This window comes from Haliaeetus albicilla, chromosome 11 (assembly GCF_947461875.1).
Source record: "Haliaeetus albicilla chromosome 11, bHalAlb1.1, whole genome shotgun sequence".
In the NCBI taxonomy this organism is placed as follows: domain Eukaryota; kingdom Metazoa; phylum Chordata; class Aves; order Accipitriformes; family Accipitridae; genus Haliaeetus; species Haliaeetus albicilla.
In genome coordinates this window covers 33,288,685-33,312,780 of record NC_091493.1, presented here as the reverse complement: position 1 = coordinate 33,312,780, position 24,096 = coordinate 33,288,685, and the positions used below count along the sequence as shown (strand labels likewise).

Below are 24,096 nucleotides of genomic sequence, written 5' to 3'. Positions count from 1 at the left end.
ACAAAGCTATGGGGCTCAGGAGCTTGGTGCTGGGAGGTGATGGGATCTGAAGGGACTGGCTGGTAAACCGTTCATTGCGGTGCACTCCAGCCTGTAAAACTCTGTGTGTGTTTCCCCAGTGCATATTTGGGCACAAGGGGATAATTGGTTTGCTTTCTTTAATGTCTCCCAGCTGAAAAAACTTGCGATTTGATTCTTACTATGCTGGGTGTTATCTACATAGCTTTAGAGACTAGTGCCAGCAGTGTCTTGGTAATGCTGGTTTTTAAAAGGTACTTTCTTCACTCTACAAAGTGGGATGACAGAACTGTAGTGCTTTTATGCAGAATGATGACCGATAATTTCATGCCCCAAGCTTGCATCTTGAGGGCTGATTTAGCAGAGGACAAAAAAAAAAAAAAAAAAAGAAGCAGAAAAAAAGATCTGACTTCTTTTTTATAGGATTGCGCAAAGTTGATTGTTTTTATAGTTTAAATAGCTTTGCACTCTGGCTGTACGGTATGGGTTTCAAAACTACTCTGTGCTGAATTGGATCCTTATTTTAGTGGCCTGTGTCTCTGACCCACACTTTGCTAATCTGCCCTTTTGAAAGTAATTTATACTCCAGCGTGGCATAGTACTACTGTGCTAATAAGAAAATACTATTGACAATCGTGATAGATGCACATACTGCTTAGTGAGCGCAGAAGAGTTAAACTGATTGCATTTTTAGAGTCTGTATATTTCTCTGCTTATTGTTTGTACCCTGCTGTTCGAAAAACAGGTTAGTTGCATAGTAAATCTCTCTAATCAACATGAGAGAACAAAAAGAACAAGCACCCTCATTTTTTGTAGCTACTTCAGAAGCATGGTCATTTGAAGGATGTATTCTGGGAGATTTGTCCCTCTTCTTCAGAAAGGCTTGTTAATATGGGCATAACTAACCAGGCATCTCAGGAGAGGACATAGGCACACTCATTAAAATTAGCTGAAGAAACAACCCACATAACAGATACCTATCGTAATGAAACTTCTGTTGTCTCTCACTGTAACATGTAAGCAATACGTTCCATAAAGCACATAAGGACCAAAACGTGTAGCTAACAGCAAGGGACTGGTTTCTGAGTTCGGACACCCACTCTGTGCCTGTTTGCATTCAGGTCCAATGCATTTATTTCCCTTTAAGTGCTTCTTCTCTCCCCTCCCTCCAAATTAAAGCTCACCTCTGGAGCTGTCCCCAGTCAGACCTTTTCCTTGCTGTAATGCAGATAAGCATGCTGTAGTGGATATATAAAAATATTGCTGGATGACAAGCCATAAATAATGTGTGTTCTGACTCCTGGTGAGATGCCACTGCAGTGTTTAATGCATTTATTAACCATGTAGTGCTATGATTTGTAGAAAGTGGATGCATAACTGCAAGATAGCATTTCTAGGAATAAATTCAGCACTGTAGTGTCTGCAAAGGATGGCGGTAGGGGGATTTGGGCAGTGGGAAGCAGGGAGCTACTAGGTTTGGGAGGATCTTATGATGGTTATTAGGTGCAGGGCAAGAGGAGACTAGGTTAGGGTGTGTCAGAGCAAGAACATATGATTGAAGTCATCTAGGAGGCACTGGGATTAGAAGGAAACAGGGAGGTCCACGGAGTCCTCTGGAAGAGAAATACCTCTATGAGCAATATTCCTTTCTCCTTTCAGAAAATCACTAGCTCCTCTGCTGCTCCTGATTCGCCTTTCTTCTTAGGAAAGAAATAAATAAAATTTTGCTTCTGATCATGAGAGTTTTTTCTTTTCTGGACATGCACTTGGTTTCTTTACCAGCCCTTGACACAGTCCAACACTTTAGTTCAAGTATTAAAAGCTAAATGTTGCAAAGACCAAAACAAGGCTGGTGTGACTAACGGACAGGATACTGAAGCTCATCAGGAGGTGCATGAATATTATTATCTCCCAATATCATTTGTTGCTTGTGCTACCACAGTGATAAGATTCTCTGTAAAAGCAGATGTTCATTTTTACAGAATATAAAAGCTTAAGTGAGTGCAAGGTTGTTGGCAGTATGGGGGCAGCTTCGTCAGAGTAGCACACATTACTGAATTATAGTTCCCTGCGAAGCCAGGGTGAGTGTCAACCCATCTTACATAACTTTGTTTTACAGTCAGAGGCATGTCACAGCTGAGTGTATAAGTCATTAGCAAATGCTATTTCACCTCAGCAGAAAAATCTCATACCTCTTTCCATATGTTTAACCAGTTATTTTAAGCTGCTTTTCTTTCACTGTTTTTTTAATTATTATTTTTATCAGCCCAGCCCTGCTTGTTTTTTGTTTAATGACAGAATTCCTGTAGATCTTTTTGTCACCAGATAAGAACTTTATATTAAAATTAAAAAAAAATACAAGTTTGAATACAGACTCATTAGCCATTTGTCTGTTCTATTTTAATCCTGTGGAATTAGGCACTTTAGCATCTTTGAAGGTACCTTCTTGCCTGTATGTCAGGCATGTAGGATACCTGAGATGGGGGTTGGCAATGAATCTTTGGCATCGTGCATAATGACCAGCTCTCATTTCCCATATTTGCTGATGGCGTAGATAATCCCTGTCACAATTGTCTGCAGGTGTATGTGAAATGTAAACATTTCTATCATTTAGTTTTTTAGGATAATGGAAGATGTTATAAAGTACATATCTGATGACTGAGGATATCCTTCATAATTCAAATGTACGTCTCCCAGTCTCGGTGTTCAGTCACTGTAGCACAAATACAGTGGTTCTGCTACACGTAGAGTTGTTTCTGCCCAAGAGTAGGGCAGGAAGAATTTTCCCCTTAGGTTGTAATTAAAGGGCACATACTGTCTATAGCACTCTCTTCAACAAATAGTTGTGTCAGGTTTTTTTCTATTACTTGTGATTTAGTGATGCACTGTTGTATTATAGTAGTGCAGCCTATGCCAGCATTTCCATTATAACCTGTTTTTACAGGTTTATAACTCAACAGTAAAAATGTACTCTTCCAATTTGAAACTTGGCATATAATGTCTTATCTCATCCTCAAAATGATAGTTTTTTCTTTCCCTTCACCTTCTCCCCACCAAAAGAGGTTGCATTTTTGCTTATTTTTAAATGGAAGATATTGTCATTTCTGTTTTGATAAGAGAAAAGCCTGCATGATTATTAAAATTACTTTTCAGTTCTAAGAAAGGAGGACTTTATAATAGAGGATGCAAATGAATAAGTGTTGTTGATGTTAGAATGACTACAATAAGTATATGGATACAAAGAAGTATTACCTTCCAAATGAAAGCCAGGGAATATTGATCAAAATGATTGAAAAGCTTTTTGAAGTTGATTTTGTTTCTAGCTGTTGATTTTACCCTTAAAATAGTGTTCTCAAAGGTAAATATGTTTTAGCTGCTGCACTCTATTGTTTATCAGGCTGAATGAAGTAAAGGAAGACTTTACTGCATATAGACAAAATAATGATATTTTTATCTTTTCTCATTTGAGAAACACAGTACAGAAGGAACATAAATTCTAACTTTGGTGTTGAGACAAACTACCAAGGGTAGACTTGTAGTTAGCACAGTGTTATGAATCCAAAGCAGGCATAAGCAGCAAAGCACAATGTTTCCAATAGACAGTTGCTTGTGTGGAGTAGGAAATTTAGCACTGAATGACTAAGAAATATGAGGCTTGTTGGTCCTTAGACTTTACGCTGTTGAGATCTGAACATCAACCCATACCTCCTCTGAAGCCTCACATTTCAACGCAATGTAGTATAGGTGTTTAGGGTATAAGAAAACCAGGACTGAAATCCAGTTTCTCCTCCTTTACCTGTCTCCTTGGAGCCAGCCATTTAGGAGTTGATATCTACCCAGTTGCCATTAAAAGATGTTTCCTAACCTGTGTGAATACCACCACCACTGCAAACGCAGCAGGAAGGCATCACTGTGTGGCTTGTTGTAGCAAATTTAGTTCCAGGCATTTCTTTTTCCATTTAGATAGTTAAATTTATGCTTACCATAACCACTTTAATGGTACTAATTAGAAGAAAGGGTATGTAAGAGAGAGATTTCACAGAGGGTGTTTATTAATGAATTGAGCTATTATTTTGTCATATATTTGAAAACCATCAACATATATATAGTATGCATTCTTACTATAGCTAAGCTGTCTTTCTCTTATATCCCAGCTGTTTTAGTTTTTCAGTTGTCTCTAATATATCTATTTATAAATGTAAAAGTATCATGAAAAGCAGGGAATGTGCTTCCTAATGAGAACTTCAGTTCCTTCATTTGGATTCTAAAATCAGTAATTGGGTCGAAGACTATTTTCTATCCATAGGCAGCACCAGTGGCTCTCAGATACAAAATAAAATAGCCGTACATGGAACTGAATTTTTTGAGGGTATAAAATCAGAATGCTCAGCACTTCCTCACATCAGCTTTAGTCCAGTCCACCTCTGCCAAAACCAGTGGAATTCTGCAGTGCAAAATTAATGCAACACAGTGAGATTCACATCCTCATTTTTGCAGGAAATAAATTCAAGGTCCCACAAAACTTCCAGGAAGTATCAGATGTGCTCAGTGCAGTCAGTAGTTTCAGTGTGTAAATCCAAGTCTTCTGTTATAAGACTTGATTGTACGTTTAACATGGGTAGCTCCTATGAAAGAGTGCTGTTTATGTTTCTGGAATATACGAAGAAAGAAATTATATTGAGAATCACTGAAGTACTTAAATCAGCCACAGCACCATCTATTGAAAATATCTTCAGCACCATGGAGATTGCTATTGCTATTATAGAAAAGCAGAAAACTCCCAGCCCAGTCATGTTCACTTGAGCAATGGAAATGCTAAACACCGTATGATGCTAGACAGAGTGCACACTGCTGCTTTCATTTTGTATGATGCTGCCACCAGAAATGTTTCTTACTTGAGTCAGTGTGGAGAGCACACCATAATAGCAACAGATGGATGCTCATCATAAGACATGGCCGAAGATATATCAGATCATTTTTTAGGCTTTGATTATCTAAAATATTCCTGCATTTAATAATATTCCATGTATAATAATCAGTGAATGCAATGTAAACAAACAGCTGAATTTGAGTTACAGGTATGTATTTTAAAAGACATTAAATGTTCTTACAGCAGCCTTCCAGTACCTAAAGGCAGCCTACAAGAAAGCTGGGGAGGGACTTTTTACAAGGGCACGTAGTGATAGGATGAGGGGTAACGGTTTTAAACTGAAGGAGGGCAGATTTAGATTAGGTATTAGGAAGAAATTCTTCACTGTGAGGGTGGTGAGGCACTGGAACAGGTTGCCCAGAGAAGCTGTGGCTGCCCCATCCCTGGAAGTGTTCAAAGCCAGGCTGGATGGGGCTTTGGGCAACCTGGTCTAGTGGAAGGTGTCCCTGCCCATGGCAGGGGCATTCAAACTAGATGATCTTTAAGGTCCCTTCCAACCCAAACCATTCTATAACTCTATGATTCTTTTTGTAACTTTCTAGAAGAGACTTTGTGGCAGCCATGCAATGTATTAAAATTATATTTATATTTTCATGATAATACAAGGAGAAATTGCAAGAATCATTAAGGATAAAATACTCCTGTGTTGTATATTTTCCTAAAACTGAGGCATATGATAGATGTTAATGTGCAGTGGTATTATGGTAATTATTAACTGTCATATTTCATTTCTTCTCATGAACATCCGGCACCATTTTTAAGGGGCCACAGAACATAACATGTTTTTTGCAGCTCATGGCACTCATCATTGTAATTACTAAGTACCCTTAGCTGACTATTTGAAGTTTTGCTGTAAATTCAAATCAGAATGTGAATGTTATTGGAAAACATGCAGTTACATTTGGAGAGTTTATTTGCTAATCATGTGCAAATCACTGTCAAAATTATAGGAGTATGACAACCCATGCAAATTTATCTAATTGTTTTGTGCTGCTGTATGTATAAATTGTACAGGGAATAAATTTTGTATTTGTTCATAGGCACAGAAGAAGCGGAAATCCAATGAATCTGTAGATACAGAGCTCTGTCTTAATGAGGTAAGAGTACGGATCCTGTATGTTTCACAGCACAGGTGTCTCCCCATAATATAAAACATTCAAAGTCTGTCGAGATTATAATGGGTTTACCTCACAGTAAAGTCTTGTTAGTATTGTTATGTTTGCTTACCATAATGTATTAAAGAATGATCTTACTCAGAAATCTGGAGCTGGGCTCAAAGTGGCCTCTGATGACTGTATTTTAATAGCTGTATAGCACATGTTTAGGCAGATCCCATGGTAATTACCATTGCACCTTGCAAGTATACTTAGTTAATAATCTGCAGGAACACAAGATGATATGGCTTTTAACAAATACACAGAAATATACTGGACATCATTCTGTGGCTAATAAAAATGACCAATTTAGGGCATGAAATGATGTTCACATCAGGAGATGTGATGCTCATACATCAGGAGATAGACTGACAGCCCCAAGAGACACGAACCTCCCAGTGCTGTTTGAGTAGTCTGCTCAGCCTGACCTCCAAGGCCCCCTTTCAGACGTAAACATTACATCAGTTTCCATGTCCGTCAGTCCATATCCTTTGTACTGAGTCTCTCAGGAAGCTTAATAATTAGTGATGTACATAAATTAATTTTTACAGTGTGGAAGCACATAGCCTAGGCATTGGAGCAAGACCAGCTGTACAGGCATAAGCCACCAAAAGGATGTGACCGTATCTTTCAGGTTCTCCTTCACCATTCCAGATTTGCCCAGTTCTTCTAAACGGTGACAGTTTTATAGCTCATTCCCAATTCTTTAGGTTCTATTGAGAATTTCCTGTAGATACTAGAATGTAATAACATGTGAGGGAACAATGCAGTAATGTTAACAGATCTGTCGACATCTTGTGCTAGCTAAAAGACCTTACACAAGAAGGCCCTAGTAACTGTAGTTTACCGTAAGAACTGCTGGTCCATCTTACCCCATACTCTGTGACAGCTTCCAAAAAGCAGATGCCTAGGGTTGAGTATAGGAAAGCATATCATGATGATTCCTCTAATGCCTCTACTACTTCTAGCAGTTTGCATCTCAAGGCCTTCCAGTTAGCCCGTCCTAGCAGGTGATACCGAAATGAGGGAATGGCACAGAGATTTATCCATGAATGCCTCCCTGGCTCTGTAGACAGTCATTCCTGTGGATGCTGATGCTCTGTACTCGTTCTTTATAACTGATCTTCTGGGTACTTCTAGCTTGCGCCTTGGCCCATTGCCTCTCCAGGATGGGGAGGGCTTGTCCGTTCTGTAGAAGCTGCGTCCTTGGGGATTTTCAGATCCTGCGTGGACAGGGTCTGAGCAACTTTGCATGGAGTAGGTTGGACTTAATGACCTTAGAGGTCCCTTCAGGTCTAAATTGTTCTACTACTGTGATTATACCTGTTAGGCTTTTCTTTTTGCTGAGGATGATAACAATGAGACATATTCTTGCTACACCTCCTCCTTAAATAGTTCACTATAGTCTGCCAATCTGTACTTACATATACAAACTGTTTAATTATTGGTAGCAAAGAGGACAAGGAATGTAAGTAATGCAGCAATCAAGGGAAAAAAGGCGTTAGAAAGAAATTTTTCATAAGCTAGAAAACTCTGTCTTTTCTGATCTCATGGATTAGATTTTATTTATTGTTATCCAGAAGTAACTTCTTAAACAAAGTTGTTCTGTTGACTGTGCAGAACTTGCAGTTTCTCTGTGCAACCTACATTTGCTTTTTAAAATAAACTCGCATGATAAACACAGATCGCTAAAAAAATTGCCATACTTAACAAGGGTAGGTTTTAAACATGGGACCATTGCTAAAGCAGGGATTCTTTAATACTTTCTTCTTTTTTTTGAATTGTGCTGTACTGGAGTTTTTATCCTTTAAACTCACTTTAAAATCCTTGTGACATCTGTTTTTATGCCTTTTGTATCTTTCAATCTGTGACAGTGATATACAGGTAACAGTGGAGGGTGGGACGTGAACAAAAGATGAACTTCATCATGTAGATTTAAAAATTTTTGCAAAGAAAATGTGTAATGGTGACCAAGGAAAGTATTGTGTCTTGCAGAATGCTATTGGGAAAGACAACACAGCAGGAGTCTCTACCAGTCACATATCTTCGGAGAATTCGCTTGCTCTTCCTAGAAGCTTCTATCTAAGCACACCGCTCACTCTGATGACACTTGCACTCTCACTCTGTTTGTCCCTAAGCTCATCAGTCGTCTTGTAGCTGCATTTCAAAAGGACTTGTAAAAAAAAAAAAAAAAAAAAAAAAATCTGTTTCCTGTCCTCTGTTGTTTATCTGGAATTCCAGGTCTGGGAGCTAAGCTGAGGCACTCCTGCTAGAACAGTTTCAGTCAGCTGGAATTTTTTTTTTTTCTCTCTAAAAAAGCTTCTTGTGATATTTAGAGGCTTTGTGAAATACTTGGTGCAGTGCTACATTCCAAACCCAAAAGGCTTTTGGGCATGCAGTGTTTTAAAGAGACAGTGTGTAAATTTGCCTGTAAAGCGACCTGGTTGGATTATTTTAATAATTATTATTTTAATTCTGGCTTTTACCCAAGAAGGAGGATGGCAGTTTTCTTAAGATCCTATTTATCTCATTGAATGATTTTGGTTGTCAAATTGATTGAACTTCAGACTATCAAGGATGCCAGGCTTTTGTCTAATGGTGAATGTTCTCCCAGAGAGTGGACTTTATGAAACATCTTCATTTGATAAATTGCTACTGATGTTAAACTCTTTCAGTGTATTAGCATTTTCCTCTTTAAATGTTTATGTACTGTAAGTGATTCTGCGTTCCCTCCTGAGAAGCCATTATAATTCGCATACAGGTATAATGTATGTCTTTCAGTTAAATTCTCATAAAAATAGTGTGGCATATAACTTTCTAACAGTACATTTATCTTTTAATTATAATCATCTAGCCTTAACAAAGGTGAAGATTCTTTAACAAGAAGCAGCCATTGTGAAAACTTGATAAAGATACATTTCTTTAAATTTGAGGATAAGCAGTAGAAACAAATTTTGCTTCAGGGTTTCAGCTGTACAGTCTATGGTCTTCTATGCTTCCATTGTGATAATATAGTCCAGTTATTATACTGTTTGTTTAATAAAAAATGACATACAATTTATTTGCTCTACTAAAACAGCATTATCTGTTTATACGTAGCTGATAACGTCAGCTCAAAAAGTTACCGGAACTTTATGCCTTACTTCTTTTATCACACTATTGTAGAGGGAAAAGAGGGAGTAGGATATCATTTCAACTGTGTTTTATTTCTTAGACTGCTAAAATCAACGCAAAAGGATGGTTGTTCCAATTACAAGGCAGCATCATGCACACTCACCTATGTGACAGGCTTTTCTCACCCTGGTAGTTCATACTGCAGACCTTGGCATTGCTGACATGATGAACTGTTTGCAAGACCAGTTCCATAAATTGTTTTAATGGTTTGGATGGCAATATTGCCAGTATACATGATTTGATCGCTTTGGTTTTCATTCAGTGACATTGACAGCCTGTGCTGGCTCATGATGATTTTCTGTGGTATCTAGAAGGAATTCTTTAAAGCTTTAAATGTCATCAAATAGGCAGCATTTCTCCTAAGGGCTGTCTTTATACCTTACTGTGATGGCTTGTTGACTGTTACAAGCAGTTATGTCTAAATGATCAACAGTAATCAGTTTTTGTTTCTATTGAAAGTAGAGGATAACTTTACCAAGCAGGGAGTTCATCATGTTGAATTTACAGATTTACATTGAGACTTACACAATTATGCCCAGGCCTGCTCTGAAAAGTCCAGATCAGTTATTTGCAATACAACTATAAAGTACAATTACTGTTTTATAAATGGCAATGAAGTTTGGGAGTGTGCAGAATACACATCTTACTAAGAGATTATTAAACCTATTGACAAGTTCATCTTTTGATCTTTTTCTTAGCTAATAACAAACAGTGTCATAAATTCTGAAATTCACTTATGTACTCTTGATTATGGTCAAATAACATGGGTTTCAAAGCACTGTGTGTGTGATAGAATTCTAGGATACTCTGTGCCACTGAACATAACAAATTAGACAATATTACTCTTTAATTCTGTACTGATAAGAAACTGCAAATTACTTTCAAAGGCATCAAAGCTGCTTTCACGGAAGAAATATATAGCACATCATTACCAGCAAAGCCCATGTGGTTCCTGTTGCTCTTGTAGAAGCTAATCAAATTATTGAAAACTAGTGACAACAGAAGAAAGATTACGAGATTCATGATTTAAAAAATAAATCAAATTATTTTATGTCAAAAGGAGTTGATAATATAACCTATTGAAATGCTAATGAACATAGCATTATAATTCAAAAGTCTGACATTATCCAATTAAAAATATTTTCAAAACAAATTCATAAACATTACAATTATTAAATTCATCTTTGATCCACAAAGCTTTCTTTAAAAGATCATTTGTATTCAGCACATTAAACATTTTAAGCAGTATCGGGAATTTTAATAACCTCCCAGTATAGTACGTACTTTTTGAAGATTTCTTTATATTTGGTTTGATTACAGTATCTCTGTTACATTTAATACCAATTATTAGAGCTTTGACACTGTGTGATCCACAATAAAAGCTATTGATCACTTATACTGTAAACAACAACCTAATTAGGTTCTGATTACAAAAGAAATTGCTAGTTAGCTGACTCAATGAGAGTTACCTTTGGAAATACAATTATGCATGTAGTAGAGGAAGAAATGGTGTTTTATAAAGCAAGCCATGTTACCACCAAAAAAATCAGACCACTCAAGCTTTTTTTTCCTGTATAAATTAAAAGCATACTGAATTCTTAATAAAAAAAACCCAAACAACTGCTTATTAAACAGGCAAGAAGGGAGAAAAATCTTAAGAGTCTGGCACTTGATGAGGTTTTTACAGGCATCACCATGCAAATATTGGAGGGTTTTTAGAAGTTGGATGTGGTGTGGATGATGTCAATTTAGCATGGTGACCTTGTCAATGCAGTCATTTGCTACAGTACTGAAGTATGCAAAATGTTTAATTTTCCTCCCTTTCAGTCACTAAAATGCCATGTGTTGAGTCTTTAATGAGCAAGCTTAGGCTGGGCCATATATATTCCTTTAATACATTAATTTTATCAATATAACAATAATCTAGGAATCGTCCAACTACAAGATGTACATACAGATGATCTACTGTTTAAATTGTAAATTTAACCAATTCAGTTGTGTGTAAATTAAATCATGGGCTACTGTAAACATACACAAATCATCTTTTTCATTTAATGTAATGGCACAGATGTTTTCATTAGTATTATTAGGAGTGTGTATACTCTGCCATGTTAAAAAACCAGATTATTATGTTTGTTTCTTCTTAAAAGTAGTACGCACAAAGATAAAATTCAGACTGAACTGAAATACAGGGCTAAGGTTTTGCAGTGTTGACACAGATATTGGTTCCACAAGCTAGTCCAATGAAAAAGGCACTGAAGACGAACCTTTTAGATATTAGTTAAAATAATAGCAGTTGAGGCTTTCCCCTGCCCTCGTGCAGGCGCTGACATCCACCCACGGGCAGCAGTCCTACAGGAGTGTCTGCGCAGTGATTTGGTCAGTAACGAGGAGCGCAGCCTTCGTTTCACTGACTCGGCTCCCTGCGATCCCAGCTGCTTCCAGAGAATGGGGAGGGAGGTACCGAGCACTGAGCAGGAGCCATCCCTCCGTCCTCACTGGGGCACTGCCCGCTTCCCACTGAACAGCTTCATTCCCACTGTGTCATTAGGAAGAATTAGGAGGAATAGGAATTCTTAATCATTTCAAAGCATTGCATAGACAGACTCTGTCTGGAGACCTATTCCCAGCATTTTTTTTAAAATGAAATTATGTCCCTCTAAGACACAATCTTTTGAATATGAGGCTGTTCATAATTTGAGGGATGGTGCAGTTTGACTGAAAACATGAAAGTATACACCTTTGCTAAGCCTGTGCAATTAGGCTGGAGATGAAGAAAACAGAGAAGGAATCACCTTGAAATCTTAATCTGATTTTAATTTGTGATTGTTGGCTTAATCGCGACGATATTTCCATGGAGGAGAGATGGTGAGAAACCAGTGAAAGAGAAGAGCAAAACTCAGAACAGCTCCCTGAAGGGACATACATCTTCTGTATGTTAAGTGACAGGAGTATCTCTTACATAGCTTGTAATAAAAGAGCTGGATTCTGCTAGAACAGCAGATCCTTCAGAGCAAGTAGTAAAAGATGGAAGAATAAGCAGTTATCTGTACAGCAGTTATAACTTTCTTTCATAAAATGCAGTTGTTTGTCTTCAACACCAAGGTGGATCTACCTCACTGAAAAATATGTGTTCACTGATGGGAATTCTGCATTAAAACTATTCTGGACTAAAGAGGCCTCCAAGGTTGTTTTATGCCTATAGGGTTAGTCAGATTCTACCTGATGTCAGGGACATCAAATAGAAATATATTTGCTTCTGATGAACTTGGCAGAGAAATTAATCCAGTGACTTGTTAAATATTTCTCATCTTTAAATATTTGCTTTTTCTTAACAGCTCAGTTCCTCCTATGACATTTCAATTATTGGCTATTTCAGCTTCTCCTTTAACTTCAGAAGGTCATTTTCTCCATACTCTACAGTAATCCACTTTATAGATTTGCCTCAGTATTGTTTGGTTTGTTTTTTTTTAATTACAGCCTTCGCTTCTGAGAAAAAAAAAATGTGATCAGGAATATATATCTACTGAACGACCAACACCTTTACAGTGGGAGGAAATTGCAAGTTCCTATTCTATCTGTTTAGCACAGGTTTGACTAGAACAAGTTAAAACATGATACTGCTATTCCCCAGATGGAATTTAAAATTTAGTTTGGTACTGAATAAGGGTTAAAAAGTTTTAAACTCTCACAATCTTTTAGAAATATTTAAATATTTCTAATGTATTTTCCAGTTAGAATTTCAGCCAAATAGATAAAGTCTCACTAAGCAGTATTTTTTTGAAGAGTAAGAAGTTTCATTGGGAAATTTTGATGGGTCCATTTTTAAGGTAAAATCAGGGAGGGTGGTGAATTCCCATTTTTAACTCAATATTATCTGGACTTTCATACACTTTTGTTCCGTGTTCTTTTCATCTGAGTATGTTTGCCTTCAGGGGACAGTTATGCTTAACAGATACATATTAATGTATCAGGTCACATTGATAATCAGAAACCAAGTCCTGCAACTCCTACTTGGATGCTCCATCTCTTTTTATCATTTATAAAAGCCAGAGCAACAAATTCAAGATGGGCCTAAAGATTATCTGAAGTTTAAAAGATCACAGGGTCAACCACCTACTCAGTAGCATTTCTTACCAATATAGACTGTGGTATTATAAATTGGTACCATCTAGACTGCTCACTAAAGTTCTCTGAGCACAGTTAACCAGGGCAGCCGCAGTTTCTGCTTTTTTACCTTTGCCAATAGCCGAACTTTGCCATGCACACACTTAGACCTAATTGCTGCCTAGATTACAGCAGCCAAACCCGATCCCACTTCAGCAAGGGTTCCCCTTAGCCCATTTCCCCCTGCTCTTAGGTATTCCAACACACTTTAATTCTTTTGCACTACTTTTTAATCTGTCAAAAGGAGAATTTCCTAGAATCCAGGAGAAAATGAGTCACAGATTTAAGGGCAATTTTCTTCAAATGCCTCCTGCCAAAATACCACAATAATTGACCTCTTACGGACTTCTATCCTCCAAAGCATTGAATCCCCCCCCGCCCAGCATCTTTAGTCCTTATGACACTAAGCAGGAGTTTTGGGGATTCAGCTTCCAGTAAATGAGGCCACGTTTGTTTTCAGGCTTCTTCAAGCCACTCATTCTATGAATTGATGTTATGGATAAACGTAAGTAATTAGAGATGGTGTCGTGGCATTACACTACTCCCCATGTTGGCCAGCTCATGTCAAGCCGTTTTCCAGCATTGGTACCAATGATGCAAAGTTCCTCATGACTCCTTCAGTTGGTCATTGCTTTGACAGTAGGAGATGACATTCAAAGTCCTGCTGTTGTAAGTGCAAAAATGTTACGTCTTTTACTGTTTTATTCTTGTCTGAAATACAACCCCTACTCCACCCTTTTCTGAGTTCGTTCACTCGATCTCCTTGGAAGCACCAAAGAGCTGAAGACGGTTGACTGATGCCACCCAGTTCTTGGTATCAGTCTGAGTGACCTAACTCCATCTCAGGTCAGTAATCTTAGTCCATATTTACTGGCCACCTGCATAATGCAGGACCACAGTGGGCACTAACATGTGAACTCCGTCAAGCACAGAAGCCAGCAAATATGCTGAAACTCTGGAGTAATTTTCAAAATAAAATTCAAACATCATGGTCCTCTCCTGATAATGTTTATGGAATAGGATGTATATGACAGAAATAAGCTTTTGTCAAAACCAGGAGAAAGCCTGAAGATGCAAAAATTACTGTTTAGGGAACCACCATTTATTTTAGCAGAAGATACTGGAGAGAGTACACTGCTGAGAAATAGAAATGTATGTCCCGCTAGGCAGAAGACAGAGAAATCATGCTTTTTTTTCTTTGACTTTATGAATTGGCCCGTGGAAACTGTTGCCCCTTTTGAGAGGTGAAGCAGTTCTCTCAGGAGTATGCTAACCAAAATGCAGCTGATGGGAGCACAGGGTCTCCTTCCCACATCCCCAAACCTGATTATTAGTAATGACATCCTCTGCATGCTTTGGGGTGGGACAAGGACTTTAGCCCTTAAGTGAAAGTTAATTCAGGAAGAGTGTTTGTAAGGCTTGTTAGGAATGGAACAAAGCCCCGCAGCGGATTGCATCTGGCCGTTGGGTGTGCGCAATCCGGGCTGAGCTGGGTCACACACTGCTCATACAAAAAAGTAATTGGAGGTAAAAATTGAAAGCAAAAATATGGTCTTGAATTTTATATTGCCTCCTCTCTGTGAGGCATAAAATCAACCTCTTACGTCTCCCCAGTACCCTCCAGTCTTTCTGGATAAGAAAAAAAAAAAAAAAAAACCAAAAAGCAGGCAGCAGAAGAAATTGCTTCAAGGCACTGCAACACATGGGAAAATTAACTGATGGCAATTATTAATCTCTATTCTCCCCTCCCCCAAAATTACTGCTACTGAGTTTGCTTAGCAGGGTTTGTATGATGTTTTGTGTAGCATTACTTAGTGCTGAAATGATTAGCCATGATTAGTACCGCTCATGCTGGGAAGGTGTATGTGTCTTTCACCTGAGGGTATGTCTACGTTTGCACTTTTTGTGTAAAGTGCAAGTTGACAAGAGCTGCAGCAAAGAGGTAATAGCAGGGGAAGGCTCAGGTAAAAGTAATTTTTGTAACATTGCAGTGATAAAGGGATTAATTGAGGGTAGGCAGAAAGGATGCAGATAAAGGTAACAGGTAGCATTTGGACCCAGGAAGACTGGCATTCACTGTGAACTGAGGATATCCAATGTTAGTATCTTCCTGCCTTTTTTTTCCTTTTTTTTTTTTTTTCTTCTCTTTTTACAAAACTATCTGTCTAGAACATGCTTCCATTTTCTGGAGGAAATTCTTGCACAAACAGTAACCTTCTTGTGTAAATTCTATGTTGTCTAATGGATTTCTGTACATCTCACTGCAGGTTATTATGTGTCAGGTCTTCAGTCATAATGGCTGGTAATTTGTTGTAAAGAAAAAAACAAACCACTGTTCACTTGTTCCTGTTGACTTACGTAGACATTGCTCTGAGGACATTGCTCTTTGGACCGTCCACACTTTGGAAGTCAATTCATGATGTTTGGCATTTTCTGTTAGCATAATCCTCCTGCATTAGTATTGTACATATCCAGAAAACCGTCCTTCTCAATAAACATTATTCTCTTTTTTTATTAAAAAGCATGTTTTTGTGAGAAAAATTTCCTGGTTGGTTGTTCTGTTTTGATTTATACAAAAAAAAAAAAGGAAGCTTGACTGGCAAAAAAAAAAAAAAAAGGCAAAACAAGCTTACTAAAGGATGATCTCATTGTTCCCTGTTGTTTTACAGTCCACTATGATCTAAGAAAATAAGAAATAAAGCTTTTCCCTTTAAATATCCGTGCACTTGCTTGCTCCCTAGTCTTTTTGTGTTAGTGAATGTGGCCTGCAAAATTACAATGAGCAGGGAATATCAGATGGAAATGATGGAAAGACGGGCGCAAGAGTGGCCAGCTGGCCCTATTCATACTTGTTGGCTCTCTGGCAGGCAAACACGCCTCCACACCCATCCCACCCCTTCATCCTGGCAGGCCAGAAAGGAAGGGCTCCCTCCTATTTATTTTTACGCAACGAGAGCAAAAGAGCTGCAAAGGCTCCGAAGACAAAAGGGTCTGCGGGGGCGGGGGGGAGTGTTTTAGGAAATGCTGAGTGTGCTGGAAGGGGAAGGTGGACAAACGAGCCTTCATGATGCGCTTGCTTGTGTTGATGACTAGAAACCAGGAAAATTATTGCAGCCTTTACTCCTATTCAGACTGAGACTTAACGAGTGTATTCTGGGCAAAGAGCAGTCACACCCGCCTGCGGAAAACTGCGCAGCAAAGGGCAGGCCGGAGCCTCCTACCATTTTAAACCAAAATAGTTTCAACTGCTGTTGCCTCAGAGAGGGGAAGAAAGGTTTGGGGGCAGGGTGCAAGAAGGAAAGACGGGAGTGGTAGAAATGCAGGTTAATCCAAGATGAACAGGCTGCTCTTTTAGGGCTGGAAAAAAACTTCCCAACTAACACAGCAGCAGGTCACTGTCCTACATGTTCACTGTCATGTTTTGGCAGCTCCAGAAGGGGCTAGAGCTGCATGGGGATTGATGCAAGCAGGAGGAGATGTTTAGCTGTCCTGGCATCGTTTGCTGCTCAGATGATCTGTGTTTCTGAGGTGGCAGGGGAAGGCAGCAGAATCTGTGTGGGAGCATCCAACAGCTCAGCTTGAGTTCCTGGGCCACCTATTGAGGTTGCTTGGATTTAGGAGTCGCTCTGCTGCTATTATGGTCCCGTGCATAAAATGCTGCAGGTACTTCAGCTCCTGCAGTGCCAGTTCTAAGTGTTTAACCATTTCAAAGACACAGAGATAGGGAATGTGATGCACAAAAGCAATCAAAATATTTGACAGCACGAGTTAGCATTAGGCTTGCTTTCTGCTTGCTTTCCTTCTTTCTCTATGCTGCCACAGCACCAGTGCTCTGAAAGACGAGAATGGGGAGGGAGGGAGAGCAGCGAAGCCTCTGTTCAAGAGGTACAGCTCCATGACAAACTCGCCGAGCAGCAGCCTCTCCAGGGACAGATGAAGCCAAGCTGTGTTCGACACCACTAAGCAGCCAGCTATGCATGACCAGATGGGTTCTTTTGTGTACATCGTCTGCGGGTTTGATTTTTAGGTTTTGTTTTGTTGATTTTTTTTTTTTAATTTTAATTGTTACTATGCTCACGTAGGCTCCCTTTGACAATTCCCTCTGGGCTGAGAGATAATGGCAACAGGGCTACTTTTACTGGACAAAGGCCAACCGGGTAAGTTAGTACCAGGGGTCTGCCTAGAAGGTGCAGTTATAAGCCATTGTGCCACATTGCCCTTCTTCCACATGTATATATTATGCCATTAATAAAGAATGATGCCTCATAGCATCAATCTCTTGTCATGACAGAGAGGACGAGTGTCCTCGTGAAGAAACCGCGTTCTCTCTCCACTGTCCTGGTTGCTGGGTGTTAAACCAACAATGCCTGTCTCACCAGGCAATTTGTCTAACTTTCAGTAGGAATGTTAGGAAAGTCTAGTGATGCCCAGATAAGCCGGGTTATCCACCTGTAATGACATTTATAGACCCATGGGTTGAGTTATGCAGAGATGTTTTAAATGACACCCTGGCAGGCAGATGAAGAAAGCAGTTTGGCATCTTCCAAGCAGGCGTATGATGGACATGTCAGAGGGGCAAATTGGCCAGCTTCCCATGAGTTTTCTTAAGAGATGCAGTTCCAGTGTGCCATTAAACCAGTAGAGGGTCTCAGATGTCTAGGACATGGATTTTGAAAGGTGGTCTCAACCACTTTCCAAGTATGCTCCTACAGCTCTCCAAACCACTCTGCCCGAGCAGTCGGCCAGCCCCAACACTTGCAGAGCTCCTGTGTGTTGGCAACAAAACCTGTCTGTGTTATTGTCTGTTTCATGCTGGATTCTGTTTTACATTCAGAGACAGGAATGTGATTTCCTGAAACAATTTTTTGGTAACAATGAACTCAATTGTTTTGGTGATACGCATGTCTTTTTTGGCCCCGAATGCAAATTACACACCCTAATTCTGCATTGCCAAATTTTTTTAGCTATATTAATTACAAAAAAACTGCAGAGCAACAGCCAGGAGCAAGCCCAAAATAGGGACTGGGAAATGTTGCTCCAAAGTAATTGTGCAGGAGGGTTTTTGGGGGGGTTGTTGTTTGTTTGTTTGTTTGTTTGTTTGTTTTTTTCCAAAGAGGATGCTAGAAAATATGTTGCTTTGAGGTAGAAAGCATAATTCAGAGAGTCTTTAATAAAAAAAAAAATTTATGTTTCGTAGCATTATAAAATAAAGACTGGTAGTCAAGTGCTTTGGAAGGACCTGGCATTCAAGCCTCTGAATTGCTATTGTATATATATTTTTTAAAAAAAGAACAACACTCCACCAACATTCTCAGTGAGGTTAGCTAAACAGATGGTCTTTATCTCTGGGTTTGCGTGTGTACCACATCCCTCTTGCTTTCAAAAGAGACGTTAATGCAAAAATCTTAAAGAGAGGCTATTGCAAAAGTCACAAAGTACACACACAGACATATACAAGCATAAAACCAAAAATAAAAATAAATCTACACTCACGAATCCACTGCTGGCCTTATTCTGGATTGGAGAGGCCTCTAAGGTAGTATTAACCTGGCTGAGCAGTGATATTTGCCTGTTTGTCAGAGGTCAGAATCTGGTGGCTATAAATACAGTTTAGCTTTTATTTGTCTCCAAAACAATATTTGTCAATAATGCAGTGCTGTTTTGAGCAGATCAATGGCTGCACATAACTCACTGCCTGAGGGCTTTATTATTAATACAAATGTAGGTAGGCTAAATATTGAGTGACATTATTAGAAAGGGATTGTCCTTCCCTCTGTGACTTTGATGTCAAATGAACTTAAAGCTCACAAACACGTAGCCAGGATTCTGCTCGTACTTGCAAGAAACTCTCTCCTTCTCTGACCATCATGGGAGTTGTTGAATAATCTGAGGAAGATGATTCAAACTGAGTTTTGGAGTGCTAGCAACCTGAGTTAGCATATGGAAAGAAGTTTGCCGTTTGGGGTGAAAGGCTGAGTTATCTCCGTTCAACCTCTTCAGTGGGGCAGGATTAGACCGATTTGTGAGAGGCTCCTGAACCTTTGTACTCCTTAAACATAGCACACAGGGCTGTGGCATAATTAAGAATGCGCATGTCCTGGTGACTCTGGTTTAAAGTAGTGTCTTATTTCAAAAAAAGAAAGAAGCACATGTAAAAAAAAAAAATTACGGCTGAAGCAGGAGACTTTTCCACTTGCAACCTGGTACGTGTGTTACCTCAGAGATTGCGACCCTCGCACGTTGGGGTCTACGCAGATGTTTGTTACACTGCCACATAAATCTGACCTGCAGCGGGTCACAAGACCCCTTCGTGCAGTCCAGTGCCTGCTGCGCCTCAGATGCCACCACTTGCTACGGCCCCAGTGGGCATCAGGAGCAGCCAGATGCGAAGCTGAGGAAGATGCTTTCCAGGCACACAGCTGGCTGTAGAACAGTCGTCCTGCCAGGTCCAGTGGTGTCCAGGTACCTGATATGTGATTAGGCAACTGACTGGTGAGCTGTACCGTGTTATTCCCTTGAATAACGTTTAACCTGAGCTCGTAAAAGAAATCCTGTTGACCAAAGAAGAGATAAATAGCTGGATATAATGCCCCTTGGTAGCTAGCACATTAAGTATTGCTGTGAGAGTGCCTCCTGAAGTGAGCATATATATGCGTGTTTAGATAACTTCTTTTTTTAACCAATTTTTATAATAAATGAGGCGATCTTGTGCTTACTTGAAATGTAGCAGTGAGATATTTAAAAATGCCACTCAGTATAGAAAAGGAATATTTTTCTGCTGGATGAGAACACAAAATTTGTGTAATTGGGGTGTTTCTTTTATGATTACGGACTATCTACACTTGACAATAACTTAACTTTCAACACCCACTGACATTAATTTCACTTGACTTCCTGTCTTAAGGTCAAAAACATTAATCAGCACTTCTATCATTAGCTCAGTTTCCTTTTCTATTAAGCGATTATGATCACTTACTATTAATGAGTCGTGAAGTTTTAATAAATTTTTGCTAGTGTGAAATTGCTAAACAGTAATTATGGCATATACTGTATGGATGGTTTGTTTCACAATGTACATTTTGCTTAACATTGGTTAGAAACATCTACAAAAAACAACAGAAAATAATTAACTAGTTACGGCTGAGGATGTGGAATGGCATTTTTCACCACATTTATAGTCAATAAAAAGACAAAGGAGGTCATTTTTTTTGTCATTGCTGGAATTAGTGTATTTCTGGACCTTGTGACTTTTGCAGTTCTTTATATGAAATGGCACTACCAAGGCTGCTTACTAAACAGAAGATGAAAGAAAATATCACATCTTTTAAGAGCTATTGTTTTAACTTGTGTTATATGTCTACTGTTCTGGCATTGAAACAACAAGGTTAAAAAACAAAAGCCAGACCCTTTCCGTTAATACCGAAGAGAAATAACACAGCAAGTCCCATTGCCAAAAAGTAATGTCTGAATACTGGCTTGGCTTTCCTGTAGCTTGCCATTACTCACAGAAACATCTAAACACCCAATGCCAGATGCTCATTTGGAGCTTGGCTGAGGTTTTTATTGGTTAACTTATTTTAAACACTCGTCAACCAGGAGCTGGACTAACAGTGGCTGACAAACTGGAAGGTAACTCTGAACATAGAACATATCAAGAGGGTGTATTAGAGAAAACAAAGGAGGTTGCAGTGATAACAGTTTCTCTACTAACTGCCCCTTGTTCCCAATTTTCTGGTATACTGACATCAGGGAAATTTGCTGAGAAGACTGTATCTGCTAGAGCCACTGCAGATGTACTCCCTTTTGTACTGAAGCCCTATCTTCTGGACCACCCAAGTGGAGGAATAGAGTCAACTGAGGCACACTGGCTTCGTTGAGTCCTATTTCTGTGGCATTGCACTGATCTCACAGCAGTCAGGTACTTACTTAAAAATGTAAGGTTAAATCCTTTTCAGTATTTGTTGCTGTACTGATAGTAACATGCATGGAATGGAAGTTGTGTTGCCTGTTTTGAAAGCTCTGGGTGGGAAGCCAGCTGGGTCAGTACTGTCCCTTTTCAGTAAATCTTATCAAACTGGTGCTGAGAAATTGAACGTGGTTCCAAGAGGAGCCAAAAGGGTGATGCTGAGTCTGTGAAAAGCACAGCTAATAGTACATCTCTAACAGTGCAACCTCATCACAAAACTGCTACGTATTGTCTTGAACACTGACTGTAGGTACCTAACAAGGAACAGAAATTAGAAAATAAATAGAAAGTTTTCCATCCCATAGACAAAGCTTTAACAAGGCTGGCTGGCTGTTAAATCTAGACCAGTTCAGGGTAGAAAAGTGTCACATTTTTAGCAGAGAAGGTAAGTAAACATGATTTGTACTGTGTTCTCCACCATTGAACAAAATCTTTAAAACCAGACAAGGTGTTTTTCCCAGAGAAAAGTTGTGTTCAAAGAATAATTCAGGCAAGTCCTACACCTTGCATAGTGCCAGAGGACAGCCTCTTAGTCTATAATGGGTAAACCCGTTCTCTAGTATATCGTTGTTGTGGTTTAACCCCAGCCAGCAACTAAGCACCACGCAGCCGCTCGCTCACTTCCCCCCCCACCCAGTGGGATGGGGGAGAAAAATCAGGAAAAGAAGTAAAACTCGTGGGTTGAGATAAGAACGGTTTAATAGAACAGAAAAGAAGCAACTAATAATGATAATGATAACACTAATGAAATGAGAGCAGTAATAATAAAAGGATTGGAATATACAAATGATGCACAGTGCAATTGCCTACCCAGTTAATCCCTGAGCGGTGATTCCCCGCCCCCACTCCCCCAGTTCCTATACTAGATATGACATCACATGGTATGGAATACCCCGTTGGCCAGTTTGGGTCAGCTGTCCTGGCTGTGTCCCCTCCCAACTTCTTGTGCCCCTCCAGCCTTCTCGCTGGCTGGGCATGAGAAGCTGAAAAATCCTTGACTTTAGACTAAACACTACTGAGCAACATCAGTGTTATCAACATTCTTCGCATACTGAACTCAAAACACAGCACTGTACCAGCTACTAGGAAGACAATTAACTCTATCCCAGCTGAAACCAGGACAATCGCTCTGTACTGTTTGGGGTTCCCCGTTGCCACTTCGAGCTGTCAGAACAGAGTCTTTGCACTGACTTTGAATATTCTTTGTATTCCAAAATACAAGAACAAGACACTATTCTGGTTATTTCAAGCATAGAGCAATCAAGGCAGATCTTGAATGAGAGCATACATGTATGTGTGGGAAGGCTGGTATTGTGTAGGTCTGCAAAATGTCTTATATTGGTTGACTCCTGTAGTGAAGAAGGATAACACCAGAGGGGTGCAGTCAGAGATACTGCTCCAACAAGTGTTCAGTCATACCAGTGTAGAACTTTCAATTCAAATCTGGTGTTAGTCTATCAGAAATTGAACAGGTCCTTGCTTTCTATTATAAAAGTGGTGAATACCCTGGATCAGTAGAAAATAATGTCTTGCATAGCCTAGGATTAAATAGAAGTAAAAATAATCAATCATCTTCCTGTGTCTTCAGCAATGCTGTGGCACTGTAAATAGCAGTTCTGTCCAAAGCTCACATTGCACCATACTGCTGGGACAAGGTTATAACTTTGTTGGTAGCTGAGTGACCATCCGTCCTTGCAGACGTTAGAGCATCATCTCCTTGGAGAGTTATAAAGCAATATCAGTCCATACTGGAGGAGCTGTATCGCTCACCAGCAGTTACTGGGATCCATGCCTGTATGACTTGTATTAATCTGAGGAAGATTATTAAAACATTAATTCATAGCTCTTGCCTTCATCTTCCTGGCCTGATTCTCACAATGTTCATTACTAGGTAATGCACAGTTATATCATCTAACTTTTATAACTCTCTGAGGATACTTTGGGTCAAAAATGAGCTTGAGATTCCAGGGCACAAGAGAAATATAATTTTTATCTGAAGAAACAACAAAGTGTAGGGAGAATTATGACCAGCAAAAGTCATCATAGTCAAGTATCTACTGAAAGCAATTTTACTTTAATTGCACCTGAAACTGACAATTTCTGAATATGTAAAAAGACCAGTAATTGCTTTGTGGGAATTTGCAAGGAGCCACTGAACAGTGCCTTGGATACATGCACTGTACAGGATTACTAGGAAAGCCCAGCCATGCATATGAGGACATCCAGTTAACTTAAAACACATGGTAATTCCTATAATCAAATTTGTTGCATAAAGATTAAGCAATCTCAAGAACGAGCAGGTGACTGGATCATTAGCACCTTTCCCTCATTCATTAAGGGTGCCGGGACTCCTTAATAAGTGTGACTGGCACTGTTACAACACAGTAGGTTCCTTGCTCGATAGTTGAGGTGCGTGACACAACATCCGTATTTGTGTAGCCGTGCTCTGAGAAGCTCCTTGGATAAGTGGGCAGCCAAAGCAGGTGCAGCAACATGTGGGGCTTGAGTCAACTGCACAATGACATTTTCAGCGCTGTCAAGAATTGAGCCTTAAGCTTTTCCAAAAACCATCCGAAGTACCTGGGGACTTCTGAAAATGCAGGCTCGATCCAGTTTTCAGGGTTGGCAGTGGCTGAACCGGGGTTCAAAATGCTAAAACCGGGCTTGGAAACTTAAAGCACTAAGGA

General features: G+C 39.4%; 1 protein-coding gene across 1 annotated transcript in view; it reads left to right on the top strand.

The window, feature by feature from the left end:
• Window positions 1–10,887, top strand: part of GFRA1 (GDNF family receptor alpha 1) — a 146,631-nt gene extending 135,744 nt beyond the window's left edge. Inside the window, 2 exon segments of the mRNA XM_069797061.1 lie at window positions 5,989–6,045; window positions 8,098–10,887. Of these exon segments, the coding sequence (XP_069653162.1) occupies window positions 5,989–6,045; window positions 8,098–8,259 (219 nt within the window). The 3' untranslated portion in view covers window positions 8,260–10,887.
• Window positions 10,888–24,096: the final 13,209 nt, after the last annotated feature.